This window comes from Chamaea fasciata, unplaced genomic scaffold (assembly GCF_029207755.1).
Source record: "Chamaea fasciata isolate MVZ Bird 193981 ecotype frontalis unplaced genomic scaffold, bChaFas1.0.hap1 SCAF_14, whole genome shotgun sequence".
In the NCBI taxonomy this organism is placed as follows: Eukaryota; Metazoa; Chordata; class Aves; order Passeriformes; family Sylviidae; genus Chamaea; species Chamaea fasciata.
The window spans coordinates 17,349,944-17,371,793 of record NW_027094099.1 but is presented as its reverse complement, the minus strand read 5'-3'; the positions used below and the strand labels follow the sequence as shown (position 1 = coordinate 17,371,793).

Sequence of the window (21,850 nt, the reverse complement as noted above, 5' to 3'; positions counted from 1 at the left end):
AAGTTTGGGAAGTTACTTAGGCAAATATGCTGGAAAGGAAGAGAATTAAAAGAGAAAGAAACAAAAAAACCCATAAACATGAAAGATTTGACTGGCCTAATTACCACTATCATGCAAAACAGCCACATAAAACTACTGATCACCTTAAAAACATCCAGGACATCCCTCAAGGGCCACCTTGTTGCTCTTACTCTGGATTTGCTCATGTGTTCACCAAATCATTTCACACTGCAGTCAATTTATTTTGCAAGCTTTCAAGCAGTAATCAAATGAATTAGAAATATTAATTACAGGAAAAAGATGCATAGTTCATCTTTTGCCTTCCAGAGCTTGTGCACTGTGCTGGAAGGGAAAGCAGAAATCCCCACCAATGCAATTCTTGTGTCCCAAAAGTGTCAGAGAAGCTTCTTCCAAACAGAAGAAATGTAAATCATGAGCTTAAAAAATTGACAGGAATTGCTTTTTGATTTTTTAACCTAGATGCAGCAGACTTCTGTATATATAAAATTTAAGCATTTTCCATAATCAGTCCTTCAGTAGCTAACAAAGTAAGTTTCTGAGCTTTCTCCCACTTAAATAATTATTTTACTAGAATAACAAAATAAGCCTTTATTATTAAAAGATCAGCCTTTGCTGGTAAAGCAAAAGGAAAACCCCCCTGTTTTAACAGCAAGAAATTATTACAATTAATCTGAATTTCCACTCAAAACTCCATTCCTTTTCTTTTTGCAGTTTCAAGATTTTTCTGGTATGATACCTGAGTCTGCTGTTCTGTTCCAGAGGCAGACACAACTTCCATTTAGGATTTGCAACCTGGCCAAAGAACTGTGGCACTGTTGAAACTGCTCTGCATTTATACCTGTGCCTTCCCTCTGCAGACAATGCTCCCCAAGAAATAAAACACGAACTCACCCAGTAAGTCTATATTTAAGGACCATTAAGGCATATTTGTGATGCCTCTGACAACACTGTTTTTTGGGGACTTTCATCCAGTACTGTAAAGCTGGAAAAGGGGAATCCCTACCCATTTCCTCCACTGCAGATACAGAGAAAAAAAATACGTGTAAACATACAATGCAAAAATCATGAATTGACCTTTCTGTTACTCAAGACAAAACTTGGGAATAACTGAAATTAATACATTGTAGGCTGCAAGAAGATCCTCTCTGCTGTACTGTTCTAACTGCTAAAAGAAAAGTACTTTTAAAGCAAACAATCAGTGTCACTGGTCTGAAGAGGACAGGCTGTTTCTGAAGAAATTAAAAAATGAAAAATAACATCAGTGACATATTTCAGAAGCCGCCCACAGTTTTCTCTACAATATTAATGCATCTCTCTAAAAAACCTTAGAGTGGAATTTCTCAAACTCGAGCCTCTGCCCCTCCTGGGAATTCTGAAAGGCTGAAAACAGTAGCAAGAAACCATTTGGTAATTTCTTTTTAGCTACAAAGGGAACTTAAAAATAAAAATCTTCTGAAACATTTTACAAAGTATGTTGAAACCAGGCTGATGTATGCTGGCAACAGCTCAGTTCCTCTAGAATATCAGGAAAAGTATTCATTTCAGCAGCAAACCCTTAAATCCATCCCTTATTTCACAGCGATGAAGGAATGCAGCTACTGCCAGAAATTAAACTGAGTTCTGAATTTGCTGGCTTTTTTGACGGGGGGGAATGAAAAAGATAATTGAACTTATCAAGTGGAAACTCACACCCACCAGCCACGAAACACACTGGGGATGATGCACAAGAAGGGGATCACAGGGAAAAGTTGGGATCACCCAGGAAATGACTGAGGCTGAGCCGAACGGGAACTCGGCTGCTCAGTGCAATAGGTCTCAAGTTCTGGAAATGCACTGGCTTGTACTCTGTAAAAAACAACAGCAGAATAATTGGAGAGGATATCTGGTTTTCCAGCATTCAAAACCTCAGAAAAAGCTAACATCAAAAAATCTATAGGTCTAAAAGATTAATATCAGACATGGAGGGATGAGTGTAGAATTACAGAGTGTTCATTGAGAGCGTGAACAAATTCCTCCAGCTCGACAGGACACGGAGCTTTGACTCTTTTTAACTGGATATCATACAAGTTATTTTAAAAGTTCTAATTTAATACTGTGTTCAGTATGCCTCTGCTAGAATGTCTGAGCCTGACATATGTTTCCATAGGTCTCTGAAAAATAATTCCCCACAATGAGTTTTAGATGTCTATTAAATTTCAGTCTATCTGGCACAGAAATTATGTACTATTTTGGACTGAAAATTCCCACATGAAAAAGCAGAATGGCAGTAAGGCTTAATGTTATACTCAACAGGTGTATTTAGCAATGAAATTAAGATCTGAATACGCTTGCAAAGTATTTAAAAAAAAAACTTTGTGACATCTCTGTAAATTCAGTCTCGCTGAAATTGCTATGGAAATTCAGCTAAGAATTCCAACACCATAATGTTTATCTATTTTTAGGAGACAGTAAGTAAAGTGCTCTGAACATCAAGACAAGAGGCATTAAGATGCATTGTAATGCTATGTTCAGATTATTTTTGCAGAGCAGAGCATAGGAGTACAAATGGGAGTAGAGCACGGCTGTACCTTGAATGCCACATATAAAATAGTCTTTAATTTCTTCTTTTCCAAAGGCCTCTTAAAAAATTCTTTCAAAGTAAATTACTGTATATACCCACACGATATGATTCAACTACCTAATATAGTCAGCTGTAAAGTAGAAAATTATAAAATAATCCCCTTATCCTAGTTCCCTGTGTAACTGGATGACAAAGCAGACCTCAAATCATCACTGCAAGATTTCCAGCAGCACCCAAGGAAACAAGTAAAGCCTGAGATTCCAGTAAAGATCTTCTATGTTATTACAAACATGAAAATACCATTTCCTTTGCAATTATCCATGCAACAAAATACGAAAAAATCTACTTAATTCACTATGACACTTCTGTATTCATAGAAGTTAAACTGTGTGGAGACAAACTTTAAAATCTTCTTCCAGTTAAAAAAAAAAAATCTAGTCAAAAGTTATCTTGATTTAGCCAAGGGATAGAGACAAAGGATGTATAAGGGTTTCCTTCACAGAACTTCTGTCTCAGTTATTCTTCACATTTACAGTGCTACATAAATTTAAACACAGAATTACACTCTCTAGTCAAAGCCAAAGATCTGCCCTTTGAAAAATTAAAAAAAGCAATGCAGCTGAACCATTTGTAGCTAAACTCACTGGGTGACCTTTAGATGTTGTTCCAGAACTGAACTGAATTCTTTGCTACCTGTTGCCACATCACACTGCTCTGGCCAGATCATTTCCTGAGCTCTCTGCCTCAACACAGAGCAGCAGCTCCTCACAGCCTCTCCTGCTCCTCAGCTGAACAGATTCAATTAAAGGAGGGCTATGAGGAGGGGGAAAGTTTCCAGGCTTTTTAAAAATTCCCTTCCTTAAAGATCCTAATTGAAATTTCTAGTATATTGAAGTTTATTTAAGCCCTGATGTATTTTTCTAATACTTGCATTTTTTCTACCTCCCACATTCATTTTGTGATTTTTAGTATTATCAAATCCCGTTTAACTTCAAAATAAAAAAGCTCATCCAGGGCTGTGATTGCACACTAATTTTATAAATATATACACTCCCAATGAAAGTCTCTATGTATCTCTATCTTCATATCTATCATATAAACACATCCCCATTTTAATTTGCATTAGTGAATTCCAAGCTTAGCACATTAACACTCCTGAAGGGGCAGGTTCAGACCATGTGAAAAATGAAACATTTACACTGTTCCAAACCAACTCTTTATCAAATGATCTTAGGTACTATGGTGGCTGCCAAGAAATGTTTTTTGAAATAGGAAAGTGTAATACAGATAAGGAGAAGGAAAGTGATTAATAAAATCACTGAGCAATTTTCATCTTCAATATTCTTTTTTTTTCCCAGGGAGACTTTGCTTATTTTTGCATTGCAAAAAATGAGAGAGGGGAAAAAGATAAACACACAAGTCTGAACACCAAGTCAACAGCAGACTCATGGTCAAAAACTCTGTTCCTAACTTCCAGCTTTGTGCTTAAATACTGAAACACAACTACAGAGTAACTTCCTCTTGGAATTATTCTATTAGCAAAGGAATCTCTACCTGTAACCAGGAAGAATATCAGACCTTCAGGGTCAAACCCCAAAATCCAATATCTTCTTGCAGACTCTCAGGGCCAATACTGAGTATTTCTGAGAGCTTGGTTTCTTGCCTGTTATTCCCAACCGGGGACCTGGGCTAAAGGCTGCCATTATTACCGATTACAATACCTACCAAAACAAAAAGAAATTCACAAATGATGTTTTCTGAGAAACTGAAACTGTACAAATATGTTTTCCTAGTATAAAAAAAAAAAACCAGCTACTCACATCTTACATGTAGACTACTAAAGAGTATCCCATTTAAATGCTTTCACTCGAAGACACAGATCGGTTTGGTAACTATGATAATTTATAATTACTATTCTTTAGCCTTAAAAATGTTTATCTACTGTAAAAAATAAAAACTCTTTCCTGTTTTACTATCAAATATACTCTTCAAAACTTCAGATGCAGATGTAAAACTTACAGCTATGGATTTCTATATAAAGCACTTAGTATAAAATTCAAATAAATTGAAATTCCCGTTAAGCCCCACGAACAAGGCATAGTTGCCAACCTCAGAAGAGTTTCAAGAACAATTCCAATAGAGGAATCGTCCAAAAATTTTGTGAAGTTTTTTTCTAGAAAATAGATATTGCAGCAGACTCATAAACAAGATTCTTCCCCAACGTGCTACAGCATGAGATCTCAACAATTCCCTGTACAGTCAGACTTAACCGGGAACTCCACTACCAAAATGCCAGCTTGCTCTTTATCCATCTCATCTCTTACACAGCATCTTATTAAAGTAATTATTCATGAAAAGCAGGGAAGACAGTGTTTGGATATTTATAAAAAGGGCAGCAGAGTTTGTTTACAGTGGTTTGTAAACATATATTGATAATTATTTTGCTCAGAAGCACAGACCTGAAAGTGTTTTTGTCAGCACTGTTTTCCCAGTTCTCCCTCCAACAGCACAAAACTGGGATAGTTCCACTGGCCAGGAATTAAAGCTAGGTTTTTTGGTAGCAGAATTTGCTTCTCCCTTAACATTACACCCTTAAGGTATGGAATCCGCAAGGTGAAAGTCACAGTACCTGTTTCCATTGGTCTTTAGACACTGAGGAAACACGGAGCAGCCCCTAAGCTTTCGTGCTTACTGATATATCCTAAGACTGGAAAACAGCAAGTCTGGATATTATATCATCTCCTAAAATCCCTGACACTGCATCTATACACTGAGAGGTTTCCAAAAAGGAAACCAGAAAGAAATGTCTTTGAATGAGAAAGGGCAGGCAAATTAAACCAAAATTGATTAATGGCTTGTATTTCTTATTATCAACTTCCACCTTTCCAAAGATTCTCTTTCACTTTCAGATATGAACAAAAATAACACCACAAATCATGTAGAAAAAGAAAGGAAATTCCAAATGCTTATTTGTGTCAGCTACTGACAACAGATCTCAGCTGATTCACTTCCAGCCCACACTGATTTTCAGTTTGTTTACGGAGTATATACGTTATCTAATTCTCATTAAAAAATTACCACATTCAAAAAAATAAAAGGAACTGTAGGGGGACAAAAAAAAATTTATGAAATACCCCATCCTCTGCAGTGCAGAGATCATTGTAGCTGGAGGATAATTTACCAGGCCATCTTAACATGTTTGAATTGGCAAACTCTGCTAAATGCTTATCAGCAATTCCTAAATGCTTTAGGCAATACTATGAACATGAAACATTAATATAGCATTCCATGTTGAGAGAGGAAAACTTTCAGTAGATCTAGTGCACCAAAAGCTGGTAATCAAAAGCGATCTGGATATTAGGAGCCCGATATTTTTTCTAAATATCAAAAGTCATGAGTTAAAATCTCTCGTATTTCAAAGACATCAACAAAATCAAATCAAAGCTACACAGCACATGAAACCCCGTCAAGCTGCAGGAATGAACTGTGGCATTTTGTTGTCTGGTTTAGGGGAGGGAAGGAGGGAATGTGGGAGAACACAAAGCAGCCAAAGCTCTTTTCTGCCCTAGTTGTAGTGCAGATGAAAAAGCCATCAACCGCCGAGGATTTGTATGGCAATAAAAAAGCAAAACAAAAGACACTAAAAAACCCCTAAACAAACAACAAAACCAAACTCAAAAATCTTACGTGCTAAGGCCAGAAATAGAATAGATTTTACACTTCACTCTTTTAAAATAAATGTTTCCCACAGATACTTAAACAAAACTAATTGAAATGAAGTACACTTAACATTAGCACCTTTGCCGAGTAAGAGATTCCCAGATTCACAATCCCTTCACCTTCCCAGAAATTTTCTAGCGCATTTAAATTAGCATCAAGGGGCAGAGAGGAAGAATTTTTTTTTTTTTTTCTGGGGCTAAATGCAAAGAAGGCTTTTAGAGGACATTGTGTCCTGTGATTAACTTCTCTTACATACATACTTGTCACTTCTTGTAAGAAATCCAGACAGGGTCGGCTACTTCCAGAAATACTTATTGAAACAGCCAGTGGGGTCTGTCCTTCATAGTTCCTTGTGTTAGTGTCTGCTCCGTAATTATACAACATTTGTGCACAAAGCACATCATCTCTAAGAGCAGACAAGTGTAAGGGTGTCTGTCCATCTTCCAAGCGCCCCAAGTTTGTATCGGCCCCTCTCTGGAGGAACATTCGGCAGTACGAGTGATTGCTTTTGATCACAGCGTATCGTAACAGGAAACCATTCTGAATGTCGATGTTGGCATTGTGGTCCAGGAGGATTTTCACACAGCTTGACCTCTCCCGGATAATGGCCAGCTGGAGTGGTGTAGTACCTTTATCACTGAGCGGATCAACCTCAGCCTTGAACTCCAGGAGGAGCCTGACAAAGGAGTCTCTGCCGTAGTGAGCAGCGACGTGCAGGGGAGTCCAGCCGTCGTTGCTCTTGGCATTAATAATGTCACTTCTGTAGTCAGATTCCAGCATCAGGCGTGCAATCCTCGCCCGGCCGTGCATGGCTGCGTAATGCAGAGCAGTGAAGCCTCCAATTAAGTCCTTAACTGTGGGATCAGCTGAAGTTAAAATAAAATTTAAAAATAATTAGAAGGCGTTACCGGTAATCCGGTGCTGGAAAAAAATAAAATAATTAAAAAAAAAAAAAATTCAAACAGTAATTGCTAGTCTTTCCAGGCATAGCATGACAGGATTTTTTGTACTTCAAACTAATTCTTGCTTTCGTGAACATGCTATTTTTAATACAAAGTTAAAATTGCGTTTAAGAACAAGTTACAAAAAAGAAATAAAATTTCTTTCACATACATATGTTTCCATTTGACAAATACTTTTCCACATCTTCCTAGCACTCTTAGGAATTAATTACTAATTACTCACATCTCTCTGTCCATCCAGTTTCCCCCCAGCTCTACAATATTACATTTTTTCCTCAATGTTCAACTTTTTATTTTCCCTTGTGTTGCTTCTTGGTCTTAAAAAGAAGCATGTGTAGAAACATCTGCTGTCCCAAATTGCGGATGTTTTGTGGTCTGGCAGCATTGTATTGTTTTTAGGGTGTAATGCTGTATTAGGTAAAATGTTTCTCAGTGGTCTGCAGGATTTCCAAAGCATGTAGGATATATGTTATTTTAGATTATCTTGATAAAGTTTCTTTTCGTAGATGATGAATCTGTTCAGAATCTGTTCTGAATTTATAATTTCACAAAAATTTAAGAATGTAAAAACCCACTTCTGAAAGGAACCAGATAAACTGTTAGTGAGAGTACAGGTAATTACAGATTTATTTCCCCTTCACACAGCACAAACACTGAGATTGATTTATTAATTTAAAAATTAAAATAATCCAATCAATTTACCTAATTTCCTCAGGATACCCACACTTGTATGGCAAGTGACTAATTAATTACCCAAGGCAAGGTGCCATTTCTCAGCTAGAGAACAAGCCAGGCTGTGAGGCGTCTCCTTCCACCATCCATGGGTGCTGCTGTTGGACACTAAAAGGTACAAACTACAGTGTGGAATTCTGAACACTTTCCCAACCTAAGGTAGATACCATCTGCACCAGAAGACCTGCTCTAAGTTAAGTCCAAAATACAGTATTAATTGCAGGCTACCCTAGACTGAACACACCTGAACACACAAAGGTGCAAACACAAAACAGGAATAAGCTTCCCAACCCACTGTGATCATATCCAGGTAACACCAGGACAGACATGATACTAAAATGAAAAGACTGGAAGGTAGGAGTAGAGAATACAGCTGCAAAGATGATCCAGCAACTTTAAGGATGTTTCTAAATGGAAAGAGAAGATGGAGAGGAGGGAAACAAACAAACTAACAAAAAAAAAAAAATCCAACATACAAATGAATGCAGCCTGGCTACCCAGAGAAATAAGATGTGAGAACTGCCTCTAGTGCACAGAATAGGAATAAACACAGAAATAAGGAGTATATTAAGGAAAGTTTAGTTCCTTGCTAGTGACAGCTTTCCTCATCTCCTGTGAAAAGCAGAAGTTTCAGTGCTCTGAAAAGTCACACTAACCTGAGCTAATGGAATGAATGAAGCACCCACAGCCCAGCAGGAAAACGCCATCAGTGACTGAATGGGTGCTCCTGACCTGCACAGTGATCATGCAGCAAAATGCAGCAAAGAATCAGCACAACCCACACAAAGATAATATTTCAAAGTGATGCTGCTCCCAGGGTCTTTTTCTTCACAGTGCTCAGACTATTCTACATTGACTTGTGAGTGGTGATAAATAAAGTGGGTAACAGGCATGAGAACAGGCAGAGGGATGATATAATCTGAGGGGCAGAACTGGGGAGGAAGATGGACATAATGAGAAGGAGACAGCAGCAGGCAGAGCCTTTCTCCACCAAAGAAATCATATTTGAGTTGTACCTTCTCTCTCCCACACTGCATAAGGCATGCAAGGCATCATTTCTACCCCCAAATGAGGTGCAGGCCACTGCCACAAGCCTGTTAAATCAATCTCATTTCCAAATTCAAGCAGATATGGCCCAACATTTATGTGTGCACCTATATGCACTTTTATACTGGTTGTTGTAATCCAAACCTAACAATTTCCTTGCAACATAAGGATGCCTTTCACCTATAGTTTTAAGCACCTTTCCACACCTTTCTCACTCCCAAAATGTCATTGCTTTCGACCACTAAAGTGAACCAAAAAATTACTAAGTCACGTAAGAGAAGTTTCTTAAGAAGGATAGGAAAAAAAAGCCTCAGAGTTGGGCAACCAAGCAACACAAACAATCAACCTTTCCATAACAAACCCTCTAAAAAAAACCTCGTGAAAATAGACCGTAATTCCCATTAAGATTATGGATTTCTAGTGAGCCAACTGTCTGCCTCTGGATTAGAGAAACAATTTTAACAGGAACGAAACGTCTTTTGCTATTCCATCAATGTCCTGCTGCCACCTCCTGGAAAACTTCCGAACTTCACAAGGGCTTTTAGCAGAGGCTGGACTTGCATGAAGTTGCCTACAAATTCCACCTACTCAGTCCCTGTCTTAGTAAAAATAACACCCCAAAGTCGATGGTGCCTAAAGAACTTGTGCTGTTGTGGGGGTTTTGTCTGTTTGGTTTATTTTTTTAAAGCTTCAGTATTGGTATCATGTTGTAAAGTAAGGCTCTTCCCCTGGAACATGAGCAAGGTAAAAATTAATTGGGAATGACTCTCAGATTACCTTTTAGAATATGCAGGGGGGTAGAAACTACCTGCCAGTTTTAGCTAGAAAGAGATCCAGCCAGCACTTGCCAGCAGTTCTCTATCTCGTCTCCATCCTGACTGTCAAACAGTTCTTTCATTCCAAGCTTCCCATTAATATGGGGAGAGCAGAATGTAGAAACATTACCAACTGCATCTGGTCACTTCTAAATTTCTTAAACATAAGGCAAAATATCATGGCAGAACCTTGAATAGCTTACCAAGGGTAACAATTACTGCAATCAAGCTCACTCGGGATGGAAGATTTGTAGCATTGAATGATACAGAGATTATTTTATTTCATGTGAAAGTTGGGCACCTAAGCTAGTTATTTGAAGTCCACTCTTAATAAAACTCTTTCTAATACTGTAATCTAGAGGATATATAGATTTATAAATAAAAGACTCATATTTCAGAGTTTCAATTTACAGCTCAGTGGGACAGTTCTCCTTTTTCCTTGACACCTTCCTTAGGTCACTCTATCACAGTAATTTGGGAAGCCAAGAAAGCAATGCTCCTGGCTTCATTCAGTACTTCTGTTATTTCAAGCTTATTTCCCTCAGCTAGGGCTTAATTCTGACCACAAGGTTTAGAAGCATGGCTACATGCAGCTTCTGTTTTGAATTTCCTAAGATAACATTGATGCAGAAGATGTCCAGGAGAGCATTACTGTTCAGAGACAGAAATGCTTTAGGAGCTTAGGGAGGGGGTAAGCATTTGGCATTCTCTAGATCCTCCCAGATTTTGCTTGACCTAACTAAACTTTAGATACCTTGAAGCCAAGACTAAAAATAAATAAATACAGCTACTTGGCTACTTCCTCTTACTATTTCATTTCTAGGAGCTTTAGTGAATTATTTCTTCATTTTAATATGAGTAACCAGAAACTGCCCAGTTAATACTGAGAAGGTATTACCAAGAGACAGCTAAGTAGACACTTTCAAGATTTTAGCTTGTTGTAACATTAATAGTGGTGGCTGGAAATTCATAAAACATATTTCTTGTTCAGTGTTGGACTGTCTGTCTCTATGTGTCATATTGAAAATTTACAAAGTACACTAAAGGCTTGTTACACAAAATCCAATATTACTGAAAACTACACTCCCTGTTTTGGTGTTGCTCTGTGACTCCAGATCATTTTAATGGGTGGGAAGAGATGGCATCATAGAATCTTCACTTAAATAAAATGACACAAATACACCTAGAAAGTCAAAATCACTATTTCTTACAAAAACTAAATTTCTCCATGGTTATGATGAACTTTCTGCATTTCACCAATTGCTAAATAATATTTGTTATCTGACTTATCCCCTCTGTATCCAGTTGGTATTTCTGCTGGCTTCATCCTTCAGTCTGGACTGTTTTTTCTGCATTTTCCCCATCTATCTGCATCTCCTTCCTCAGCAGATAATAAAAAGCTTCCTGCTGTTCTACCACCTCCACTCAAATCAGCCAATCTGCATGCACAACACTGTCCTCTGGCTCTTTTCTTTGCTGGTGAGCAGTGATGGAAGAGAAAAAGCAAAAGCAGGAGGCGGACAGGTCATGACTCCCATAAGAATCTACTTTTTATTTCCAGGTCAGTGACCAGATTCCTTCCCAGCCTTTATTAGCCCAACTCACCCTCCATCCCACTAGCAGGCTGCGCTGGGAGCCTTCCAGCATCTCACATCTGAGGCACAGCACTCTACCCTCAGCAACAGCCCACTGTGGTTTTCCCAGTCCTATTTTCCCCATGAAAATATTCCCAGCTCTGCTAAGCTCCATCATCCCTCTAGACAGCCACAACCACCAGCAGCCACCCTCCTTCACATCTCAATTCCATCTTTTCCCCAGAACTCCACAGGCTCCCTCTCACTGTCAATTTATTACCAATATATAGTTCAGTATCTCTCTTTTACCAGAAGATCCACAAGAGAAAAGGACTTTTTCCTTCACCCCAGTATCTTTTTCTTTTTGTTCAACAGGGATTAAGCACCAGCAGCAAAACAATCCACTCCAGGGGGAGAAAAGCAGAGACCACGTGAGGAAAGGTAGACACAAACCTCTCCCTAATGAGGGTGGCATGATTAACTCAGCTTCTAAGAGTCAACTCACTCGCTGCTCAATAACTCATTTGTGACATTATTATGTGATAAATACTCATTATTTTTATGCCTCTGTTTTGAGGGAAAATGAGGCAAGTCACCAGGCAGTGCCAATTTTCGGGAGTGAGGCTCAGCTGCAGGGAAGCTGCTGTGGATGACTAAACCTCACACTATTTGTTACTCAACTTTCTCATCCCAGTGATTCAACTCTAAAGCTGCCTCAGGACAAAGGTGTTTCATTACAGGCAGTTTTCATGAGGCATCACATTCAGCTGGTACTTTGTATGGGAAAGAGTAACAACAAAAATAAAAACAAACCACTGCATCAGCAGCTATGTGATATGAAAACCTGTAAGATGATAATACATAGGAATACAGAAGGGATTGAGGTTATCATCTTTAAACTTACAGATAAAAAGTTAAAAGCAATGCATGTGACTTAAAACCTTAAACTTTTGAATTATCAAACTGAAGGCTTGAAATTATTTGCATAATTACTTTTAAAAAGTAGAATTTAAAGTTATGTATTAGTGCAATTCAGTAGCTTTTTTTCCCCCTTGCCAAGAAGGGCATGAGGGTTTGCCCTTTTTATGTAGTTACAATCTGAAGTAGGTGCATCCACAGAGTACAGTTACTCAGGCTGTATTTCACCACTGCTCTTAAGGAACAAATCACTGATTGTGCCACTACCACAGCTTGTTAATGCCACTCCACTTCCAGGATGATCCATACAGCTGACAAAACCCAGTGACAGACACAAGGGGCCCATATGGCTCAGATACACACAGCATCAGAAAGATCATTTCAGTTTCCTTGGGATTGAAAACCTCATAACTCATTTGGTAAGAATCGTGCTAGAATAGAAGATGCTGTTCTTTAAGAGCACTAATCAGAACACGGAGAGCATCTACTGATTTCCTCTCCACTACCACTTTAAAAGATTAGAATGATCCCTTTCTAAAACTTCAGGTGGCCTTGGAAGATGATAAAGCAATGAGAAATCCTGACTGTACCACCTGAGGGATAATAATCATCACCCACATGCGTATCACTTAAATCAACAAAACTCAGTCAGTTCTTGAGATAAAGTTTCATCGTGGCTGGATGCAGGAGAGCTGTAAACTGATCTGGATTAGCTGACACTAAAGTCCTTGCACAAAGAGGACTGATTTCATAAAATTTAGCAGATTCTGTTAAAGCCTATATTAAACTTAAGTCTTTAATGCAACTGGTTAACTTGCTTTAGAATTCTGAAACAAACTTCCCCAGGATTTCAATTCAAGTATCTGCCTTCCTCTAATAATAACCCCTAACAGAGAAGAAAAGCCTGTAGTGAGTGCTGTGAGTGCATTTCATCTTATAATGAGTCCTCCTGCCCTATTTTCATAACGCTTATTCATTCCTTGAACAATTCCTAGGCAATGCTGGGGGGAGAAAAAGTTATTAAGATATAAAGCTAATCTATGATGTCATCCACAGAGCATGCATCAGAAATCAACACAGATTAAGAACAAAAGAATAAAAATCAATTACAAAAGATAAGCAGAAGTATCTTTGATATCTAACCAGCGCTGGAAAGCCCTGCGGTGGAAATTGGGATAGGAGGGTGTCAGGTGAGTATAAAGATTTTTCTCTGTGGGCAACTCACCTCCATGCTCCAGAAAAACACGGACACATCTCTCCTTGCCTCTTGCTGCAGAGAAATGAAGCAAGGTCCAGCCATTGGCATCCCGACCGTTTGGAGAATATCCCTGCTCCAGCATCTTGCGCACGGTGTGAACATCGCCGGCGGCCACGGCAGCCTGGATCTGCAACTCTTCCTGCAGCTCAGGGTTCCTCCTGCAGTGGTGGTGTAACATCCTAGCTGAGTCTGGCCTTTACAGGAGCCTCATGAGCTCACACGAGTCACCTGAAATCAATGGGAAGCAGGAATCAACAAGGATTGGGATCAGAAATGGGGTATGTAGGAAAAGAAAGGATTAATGAAATGTGATGCTTAGACTTCTCTCTGTATGCCAAGGAAAGTGATGTTACACAGAGGATAAACCCCAAATGATCTCACTGTTATTAGCAAAATCATAGCACATGGTGACATCACAGAACTGCAAAAGAAAAGGACACTTGCAGATTATAAATAGTAAATGTTTTCTTCAGAAACGACAGCATCAAACAGCAGTTCACAATTAAAGCAACTGAGCAATGAGTAAAATGAAAAATCTCCAGAACCCACCATTCATTTCAAAATCACACTATGGTTAATATCACCACCTCCAGAGACACTGGTTAAATGGATGGTCCAAAGTATGGAATGCATGATCCAAACTGCTGCAGGAAGCACCACTGCACTGATACAGTAACTGAACTATGCTGCTCTTTATTTTTCTAGAAATGTATCCCTTGCAAGCTTCAGTGAAAAAATCTTACCAATAGAATCCTGTGATCTACAGCATGTGAGTATTAGTAACACTAATGTTCAAATGGAAAACTTTAATTATCTTTATTCTTTTTTCACCCTTTTTTTTTTTTTTAATTAGAGTCCACTGTTTGTATTCTGGCTTGAGCACTTCTTAATTAGTACACGAAGGCTGCAAAGAACTTCTACGTTCCAAAAATCAAACACAAGGATAATAATATATGAGACCTGAAAATACATTTAAATGCAGTTACTACAGTCCTGTCAAACACCACGAGAACATATATCAGAATAATTCAATTTATAATTACCTTGATAAAGCATGAGAGCTGGGCCAAAAGAGTATCTAAAATAGCCTCTGAAAAAGAGCCTAGAAACAAGCACACACCGGGAAAGAGGGAAGTACTGTGTACTCCATGCTCTGTTTGAAAAGTACCATCTGCAGTTCTACTTGGGGGCAAGAAAATGAACAGGTATTTAGGGACTGCAGCACACCAAGTGATTGCATTTTCACATACATCGTGTATTATATCCCATAGTCCTAAAATGGGAAGGAATATCAGAAGAAAGATAAAAGCAGGGTATGAGAAAGGTAATGCTGAACAATAGGAGCCTCAGAAAATATTCAAACATGGATGGATATTTACAGAGACCTAGAAGATTAAAAAGAGGAATGTATTTAAACTCCTGCAAAGCTAATCAACATTAAAGCACAAAGAAAAGTTCTAATGATGAAAACGAATTTCAAGCAAAACTTAAAATTTACAGTAGTTTTTTGGTTTATTTGGATGTCAACACACATCATCACCTAAACCTTCTTTTAGGTATCACAAGGATTTCCAGATCCTCCTGAACCACAGGTCATTCAAAAGACACTGCAATCAACTCCCCATATCCCACTGGACACCTGTTTTCCTGTGAATCAGATATAGCCACAGTCAAGAGAAAAGTGAAAACATCAATCACTGCCAACTCTGCAGACAAAGGCACAGTGTGTATTTGCTCTTCTACAGTCTCCTCGTGCCCATGGTAAAGAAGTTATTTATCTGCTTTTTGGAGAGAGATAAACTCATAATTAACAGGTGCTCCAGTGACCCTACTTACCCTGCAAATATGGAAATTGCACACAGCAAATGCCTGTCTTTGACATTTATAAATGCTTCAGCTTACCATGTATGGCAACAATCACTACTTCAGCATAGGGTTATTAAAGAAGACTTTTTAGCTCCATATGTTATACATGGCTTAGAAACTGGCTTTGTTTTGTTTTATAGTGTGAACTTCATTATCTGAGACTGGGAGGAAGGGGGATTTGCAAAGCAGCAACTGCCAACTCAATAGGTCAACTTTTATAGCATATTCCAAAAATCAGACTTAGTTCATCTGATGACAATGGAAGTATTTCTATTGACTCTAATAAGCTTTTGCTAAGCTCTTTTCTAAACTCCAGTTAGCACTTCAGAACACGCTCACCTATAGGACAGTAAGCTTGACTTCATTCTGCATCACACCACTAACAGCACCAGGGATGAAATTCCAGCTGCAAGAGTAAGGTCTTCTTTTGGATTAGCAGGTGAAAATCGACAGTAGAATCTAACTAAAGTTGAGTCATGCAAAACCCTTAAAAAATAGTAATTCAGACTATGCCCCTTTTAGTCCTAGTTTCTGAATACCTACAAAAACAAGACGTGAAAACTTTTTTTTCAAACTGAGAATATCTGACCAAAACTTTATGTAAACAAACTTTATGATGTCATTTTTACAGTCGTTTCTTGTAAAGGACCAATACCTGCGAGGCCTCACGTGGCCCTGAAAATGAAGGTCAGGCTAGTTGCTAAAAATGCTACAGGAAAGAGATGGGATGACTAAAGAGATGTAGTGAAATGGGATCTCTCATTTGAAGGGCCAGCAGTATTCCCCCTGCAACTCTCTGCGAAGACAGTTGGTTGAGGAAAAGCAGAGCTCTCTCTCTCACACTTCTCAGCTGGTGGGTATATTTGTAATGCAGCATTATAAAAAATTGGCATTGGCTCCATATGTTGCATGTGACTAGCAGAGCTTATTCAAATTAGCTGGTACTAAAGTACATAAGTACTAAAACATACAAAGCAGAAGACAAAGTCAGGCAGCTCCTTTTATCACTTGCACAGTTTCTGTAAATATCCACTCTTCCATCTCACCCCTATGGCAAGCAATGAAATTCAAATGACAAGAATACTTAACCATAACATTAAAGGTTTCAGGATAGTTTTAGGTACACACCAGCTTTGAAAACATTTTTACTTGTGCTCCATAGATCATTTCAAACTCCTGTTTGCAAAGCCCCATTTAAGACATCAATCTCTGGAGAAGAGAAGGAGGACTACTGGAAGTAGCCCTTTGGCATTTAATATTTAATGTTTTGCAACTGTAATCAATCTCATTCAGAACTCAGCATGCATTTGGGTTGTTACATATTGGCTTTCTGCATGCAAGGAAAAAAAATGAAAGGAAGCACAGGCGGAAAAAATATACCTATATATTCTTGGTTATAATGATTTTATAGTGCCATGAAAATGGAGGACAGCAACAGTTACTTAATTGATTTTGCAAGTACAACAGGATAAACTCAATGTGGTCCTGAATTACCTTATAAGAGGTTGTTACTCTTTGATGGATGTCCCACTCTTCATTGTCTTCACTGTTCATAATCTTCTGTGCCCATGTGTGTCAAACAACCTGCTACCCCTTTAAAAAAATGGTATTTCTTGTTAGTTGTAAAGAATAAAAGCGAGAGGTTCACTTACTTTTACTTTGCTCTTGTGTGAGAATGTTACATTTTAATGCAGCTATATCAGAAAAGACCCAAAGTGTGTCTTCCACCATTATCAGAGAGTCCTCTAGAGGTTAAGGTGGGCAGAGTTTGCTTCTGCCATACGAAGAAAAGGCTACAGAGAATATTTTATGGAAGACGAGAAATAAGGGATGTGCTTCCTCTCTGGAGTAAACCTTCAAGAAATGGTCTACACCCTTCTGTAATAATTATGTGTATCTGCTGCTCCTGTACGGAACAAGAATGGATGCAAAGGTTACAGTAGGTATTTCTGCCTCACTGATCAACATCTCCCTGTGGGAGTCAGATGCCAGGAAAAACATTCAGGATCCATTTAGTTCTTCCCAAACTACTTCTGCGGGTTTTTTATTTGTTTGTGGGGTTTTTTTCAATTGTTGTTTTCGTATGGGGTTTGGGGTTATTTTTTAAAAATCTCCATCCCATCTCCGCTTCCCTAAGTAAAGAATAAAACCTGAGCCCACAGAGCATTGAGCTGTGTCCTTCAGCTGGATTTGCAGGGCCACCAACCTGTCTCCTCTCCCTCATGTGACAGCTCAAGCTGGCACATGCTGTGTTTCACAAACAGGTAAAGCCGCCTCCACAACACAAGAAAACCACCAGCTCCAAAATCTTCACCCTTTTCTTCGTACAGAAAAACTATCCTCATAGAATCAAAGTTTACCAAATGCCAGTTGCAATCCCTGTGCAGATTCCTCCTTCAGACTAACCCTGTCACCTGCAGATAATGGGATCAGTCCCAGACCATTCCTCCTGTACTCATCACTGTTATTTCACTAACTCTTTGTACACCTTTGTCTGACCTTTCATTTCCTTTGGCTGCAAACTTTTACTGAAAGGCCTCCTTATCTCATCGGAGCACTGCAATAATATAATAAACAATAAAACCATTAAATACTTAATTGTACAGCTGATCACACAAACCCAACTGTGCCTCGTTCCTTCTGCAAACAAGTTGCACCAGAACAGTTCCATGAACTGTGCTGCTCTTAGATTAAGTTGAAATTTCTGCCACTTAATGCAACATAAAATCATGCTTTTGCAATGATAGCTCAAAGAGGAGGATGAAAAAAAGCCCCTTTTATCCCTCTTATGCACATTTTCCAAGAGCTTTGCTTCCCAAGATAAAGCATACAAGGTCTTCAGATATGCTTACAGCCCTGCACAAAACTGCACTGCCATGACCTAATTTGATCACATTTCTAGCCTTGTTTTTTTGCATAGATGATCAGTCGTTCACCTTTTTTTTAAAATTTTTGCATGATTTTCACTTTAAAACCCACACATTTTTTATTAGCTGATGCAAATTAGAATTGCACTGACTTCACAGACTACAGACAAGGTAACAGATTGCTCCACTAAAAAAGTAACAAGCTTTTTCCCCCCAAAGGAAAATTAGCTGCATATGGCAAGAGTAAGATCTGCAACTTTAATAAAAATAAGTCATATTTAGTGAGAGTAAAGATCCCTCCCTCAATGACTTAACAAAGTTTGATTAAAACACTAATAATTATAGTAGAAGCAGCACTAAATAAAAATAATAAGACAAACATCCTCATTATCTATTGATAATGTCTCATGTTGTCAAAAAGATCTTAGACTTTTCCACATCGATGTGTCACTTCTTTAAAGTCACTGCAAACATTGTGTGGAAAATTAATTCCAACATATGTATACACTTACTTTAAAGAAAGTTAAAGGTTGGTACAAAAAGCAAGACCTCAAAATTCAGTACTTTGCTCATTCACAGGGCCTGACAGAAAGACCTGATTCCTAAACTCTGAGATTAAACATCCAAGAGCAGAATAAGGACCATAAGTTGCTGATGTCAGCCTAACGCTGTACAACAAGGGAAGTGTACCATTACACATGACATTTAGTATCTGGCACAGACCTAATCAGTGTAGATCTGAGTTCCCTGTGGTTGAAGTATTCCAAGACATTTAAATCAAATAAACAACAGAAAAAAGGAAAGCCCTGTGGAATAAGGATAATCACATCAGCCTTCATTAGTCTCACAACTCACTTCTCCTACCCATTTCAAAGCTTAAACAAGCTAAATGTGTTCTCACTCAAATGGCATTTTAAAAATGGTCAATATATTTTTGACGAACTAAACAAAACCACCACCTTCAGCTGTCACTCACGCTCCTATTCCAGGAGCTCTTCAGACAAGAGAGTAGGGCAAACAATTGCGTTGTCATTTGCATTCCCACATCACAATCGTGAAGTTTGCAAGCAACACGTGAAATATCAAAATTTCACAGAGCCTTATAATGCCAAATATATTTTCTGCTGAATGCTCCATGCTATAGCCCAGACAGACCCCAAGCAAGGTATTCCTGTGGCTGAGATGAAAATCACCAAGCAGCACGTGCGAGTTGCTGGGCCTGAACGCAAGGAGTTAACAGTGCATGAATCCAAAACATCGCAGAGGAACTGCTGCTTCAAAGGAAAGAAGCCTTCACTCCTCACAAGCTGTCATTAAAAGTTACACGTTTCTCATGAGAGCTCCCTTAAGGCCAGCTGGTAGCTGGGATGTAATAAATTTAAAATAACCAAAAGAGTTAATCTGCAAGTGCCCCACCAATCTCAGGTGCTCACAGAACTGGAGATGGTGTTGTTACACACTAATAAGCAGCCGTTGTGTTGTTACGTTCTGCAGGTGGGCCAAACTGAAGCACACAGGTGTCATTTTACTACAATTATCCATCTCACAGAGGTTGTGAGGTCTGACTTGGGGCCTGATGGAGAATCAGAGAGATCACCCAGCTCAAGCAACTTCAGGTCTGCAAACCTGAGGGAAACTTCACCTTCAGAAAGCACAGCAACTACTCACCATCCTCAGTACCCCCACCCATACACTGGCAACCTTAAGCACAAGCAGAGCCCCACGAATAAAATCCTGGGATTCCTTCTGAAGGCAGGACCTCAATGCTGATGCTAAAGCAAGGCCTTACAGCTCTTTTTTCAGTAGCGAATGCTGCATCAGGTTCACACAGCCAGAACCTCCTCCCTCAAGATGTGCACTGACAAACTGCAGGGAGCTTGTGCTCTGCAGCATGCTTGGAGATCCTCGTGTACCAAGCAAAAAATACCATTTCTCTTCCAACTTCCAGCAGAGCTATTACCAAGTTTTAAACAGCAAAAGTCAGACGGAAGCTTAGCCTTTTAAGTAATTAATTTGTAGCAAGTGTTAATTGCTAAGATTTATGTATTTTTATGTGACTTACTATCATTAGAGAACCCAAACACCAACATTGCATGGAATGACAGAAGCAGGAACCAATGGCGAGTTCAAACCACATTAAAGGAGTCACTTCAGCCCTAGTTCTCACAGCACAGCTGATAAACCGAGTGCTGCTTACAGAGTTTGTGTCATTCAACAATCTCTAGAAGTACATTGGATACGTATTTCTATTTAACACAGCCTAAAAGCATCCAAGTGGACAAAATTTGTTGGATGTCTTTAGGGGACAAAGCAAGATTTTCACTGTGATATCATTCTGTAAGCATTGCTGGAACAAAACAAAGCCATCCCTCAGACAGCACATTTCCTTTAAGGGTTGAGAATTCACAATGAGGAAAAACAAACCCAAAATGAGCATATAGCCTGAAGACTAAAGCTTTCTCTAAAGGGCTGCTATACTTGCAATATGCTGCATTTCTTCCAGGAAAGGAAGGAAGTCCAGAGCAGGACTTCAGCATATCACTGATCTCTGTGCCTTGTTTCAGCCATGTGCAAATTTCGGCCAGAAGTCAATTCCCTAATTCCTATGAACTCAGTTCCAGTCTCTGCATTTGAATCAAACTTTGCTGCACTGGCATTTTACACTAGGAAGGAACTTCACAAATCAAATGAAAACTTAGGTCTCCTGTTGTGAATAAATCCCAAAGATCCCATGAACTGTCAGCACCAAGAGGTGTCCTGTTGGTGCAGCTACAGCCCTGACGTGAGAGGTACTGGGTGGGCTGGGAAAAGGGAGTTATAATAAACTAAACTCAGATGAAACAGCTGTGTCATAACTGCACTGGTAAGTTTGTACTGATGCACATCTGTCTCACCTATTAGCAGGAAAATCCCTCCTGGAATCACATTGGGCATGTCCACATGTTCTGCCATTACTTGTAGGTTTTCAAAACAACATGGAAAATTTCTCCCCTGCATTCCCAACGAGTAGCTCAGAATTTGTTGCACTTGTGTTCCGGAGGGATTTTCTGTTTAATCTTCAACACAGAGCAACTACTTTTTGTCTTAATCTAAAGACATCTGTATTGGAGAAATGATCCAGCCTTGACCAGGGCCGTTGGCAACAAATGCTGCTCTTTCTCCTGCAGCCTAATGCTCAAAAACAACCGACTGCCAACAATGAACAACGTTTTGGTACAGTCAGTGACATCTCTGAAAACATGACACAGACCAGAGGGACCTTTACAGAGGGCATCTTTGCCAAAAAACCCAAACTCACCTACATTGGAAACAGATTAAAATGGCTTCAAGACAGACTCTGCGCGAGAAGAACGCGCAGAAACTCCGTCCTTTGGAGCACACTGACAGTAGGATGCAGAAAAAGACTGGCTGACATCATTCACCCCCCCACTCTCTCTCCTAAGATCCATCTCTTCATCTCACCACGTAAGACACGCAGTTCTCCCTACGAACAGCTCTCCCCCGAAACAG

The 21,850-nt window shown here is 39.1% G+C and overlaps 1 protein-coding gene across 3 annotated transcripts in view; it reads right to left on the bottom strand.

Annotated features, from left to right (window-relative positions):
* The window catches only part of ASB7 (ankyrin repeat and SOCS box containing 7), a 30,179-nt gene that overhangs the window by 6,819 nt on the left and 1,510 nt on the right, over window positions 1-21,850 (bottom strand). For 2 of the 3 annotated variants that reach the window (XM_066196165.1, XM_066196166.1), the window contains exons 3-5: window positions 16,968-17,066; window positions 13,575-13,835; window positions 6,562-7,167 (exon numbers count right to left, since the gene is read on the bottom strand). In XM_066196165.1, the coding sequence (XP_066052262.1) occupies window positions 6,562-7,167; window positions 13,575-13,785 (817 nt within the window). In that variant the 5' untranslated portion in view covers window positions 13,786-13,835; window positions 16,968-17,066. Of the gene's footprint in view, window positions 1-4,310; window positions 7,168-13,574; window positions 13,836-16,967; window positions 17,067-21,850 lie in introns of those variants that run through there. The other variant, XM_066196164.1, reaches the window with a different exon arrangement.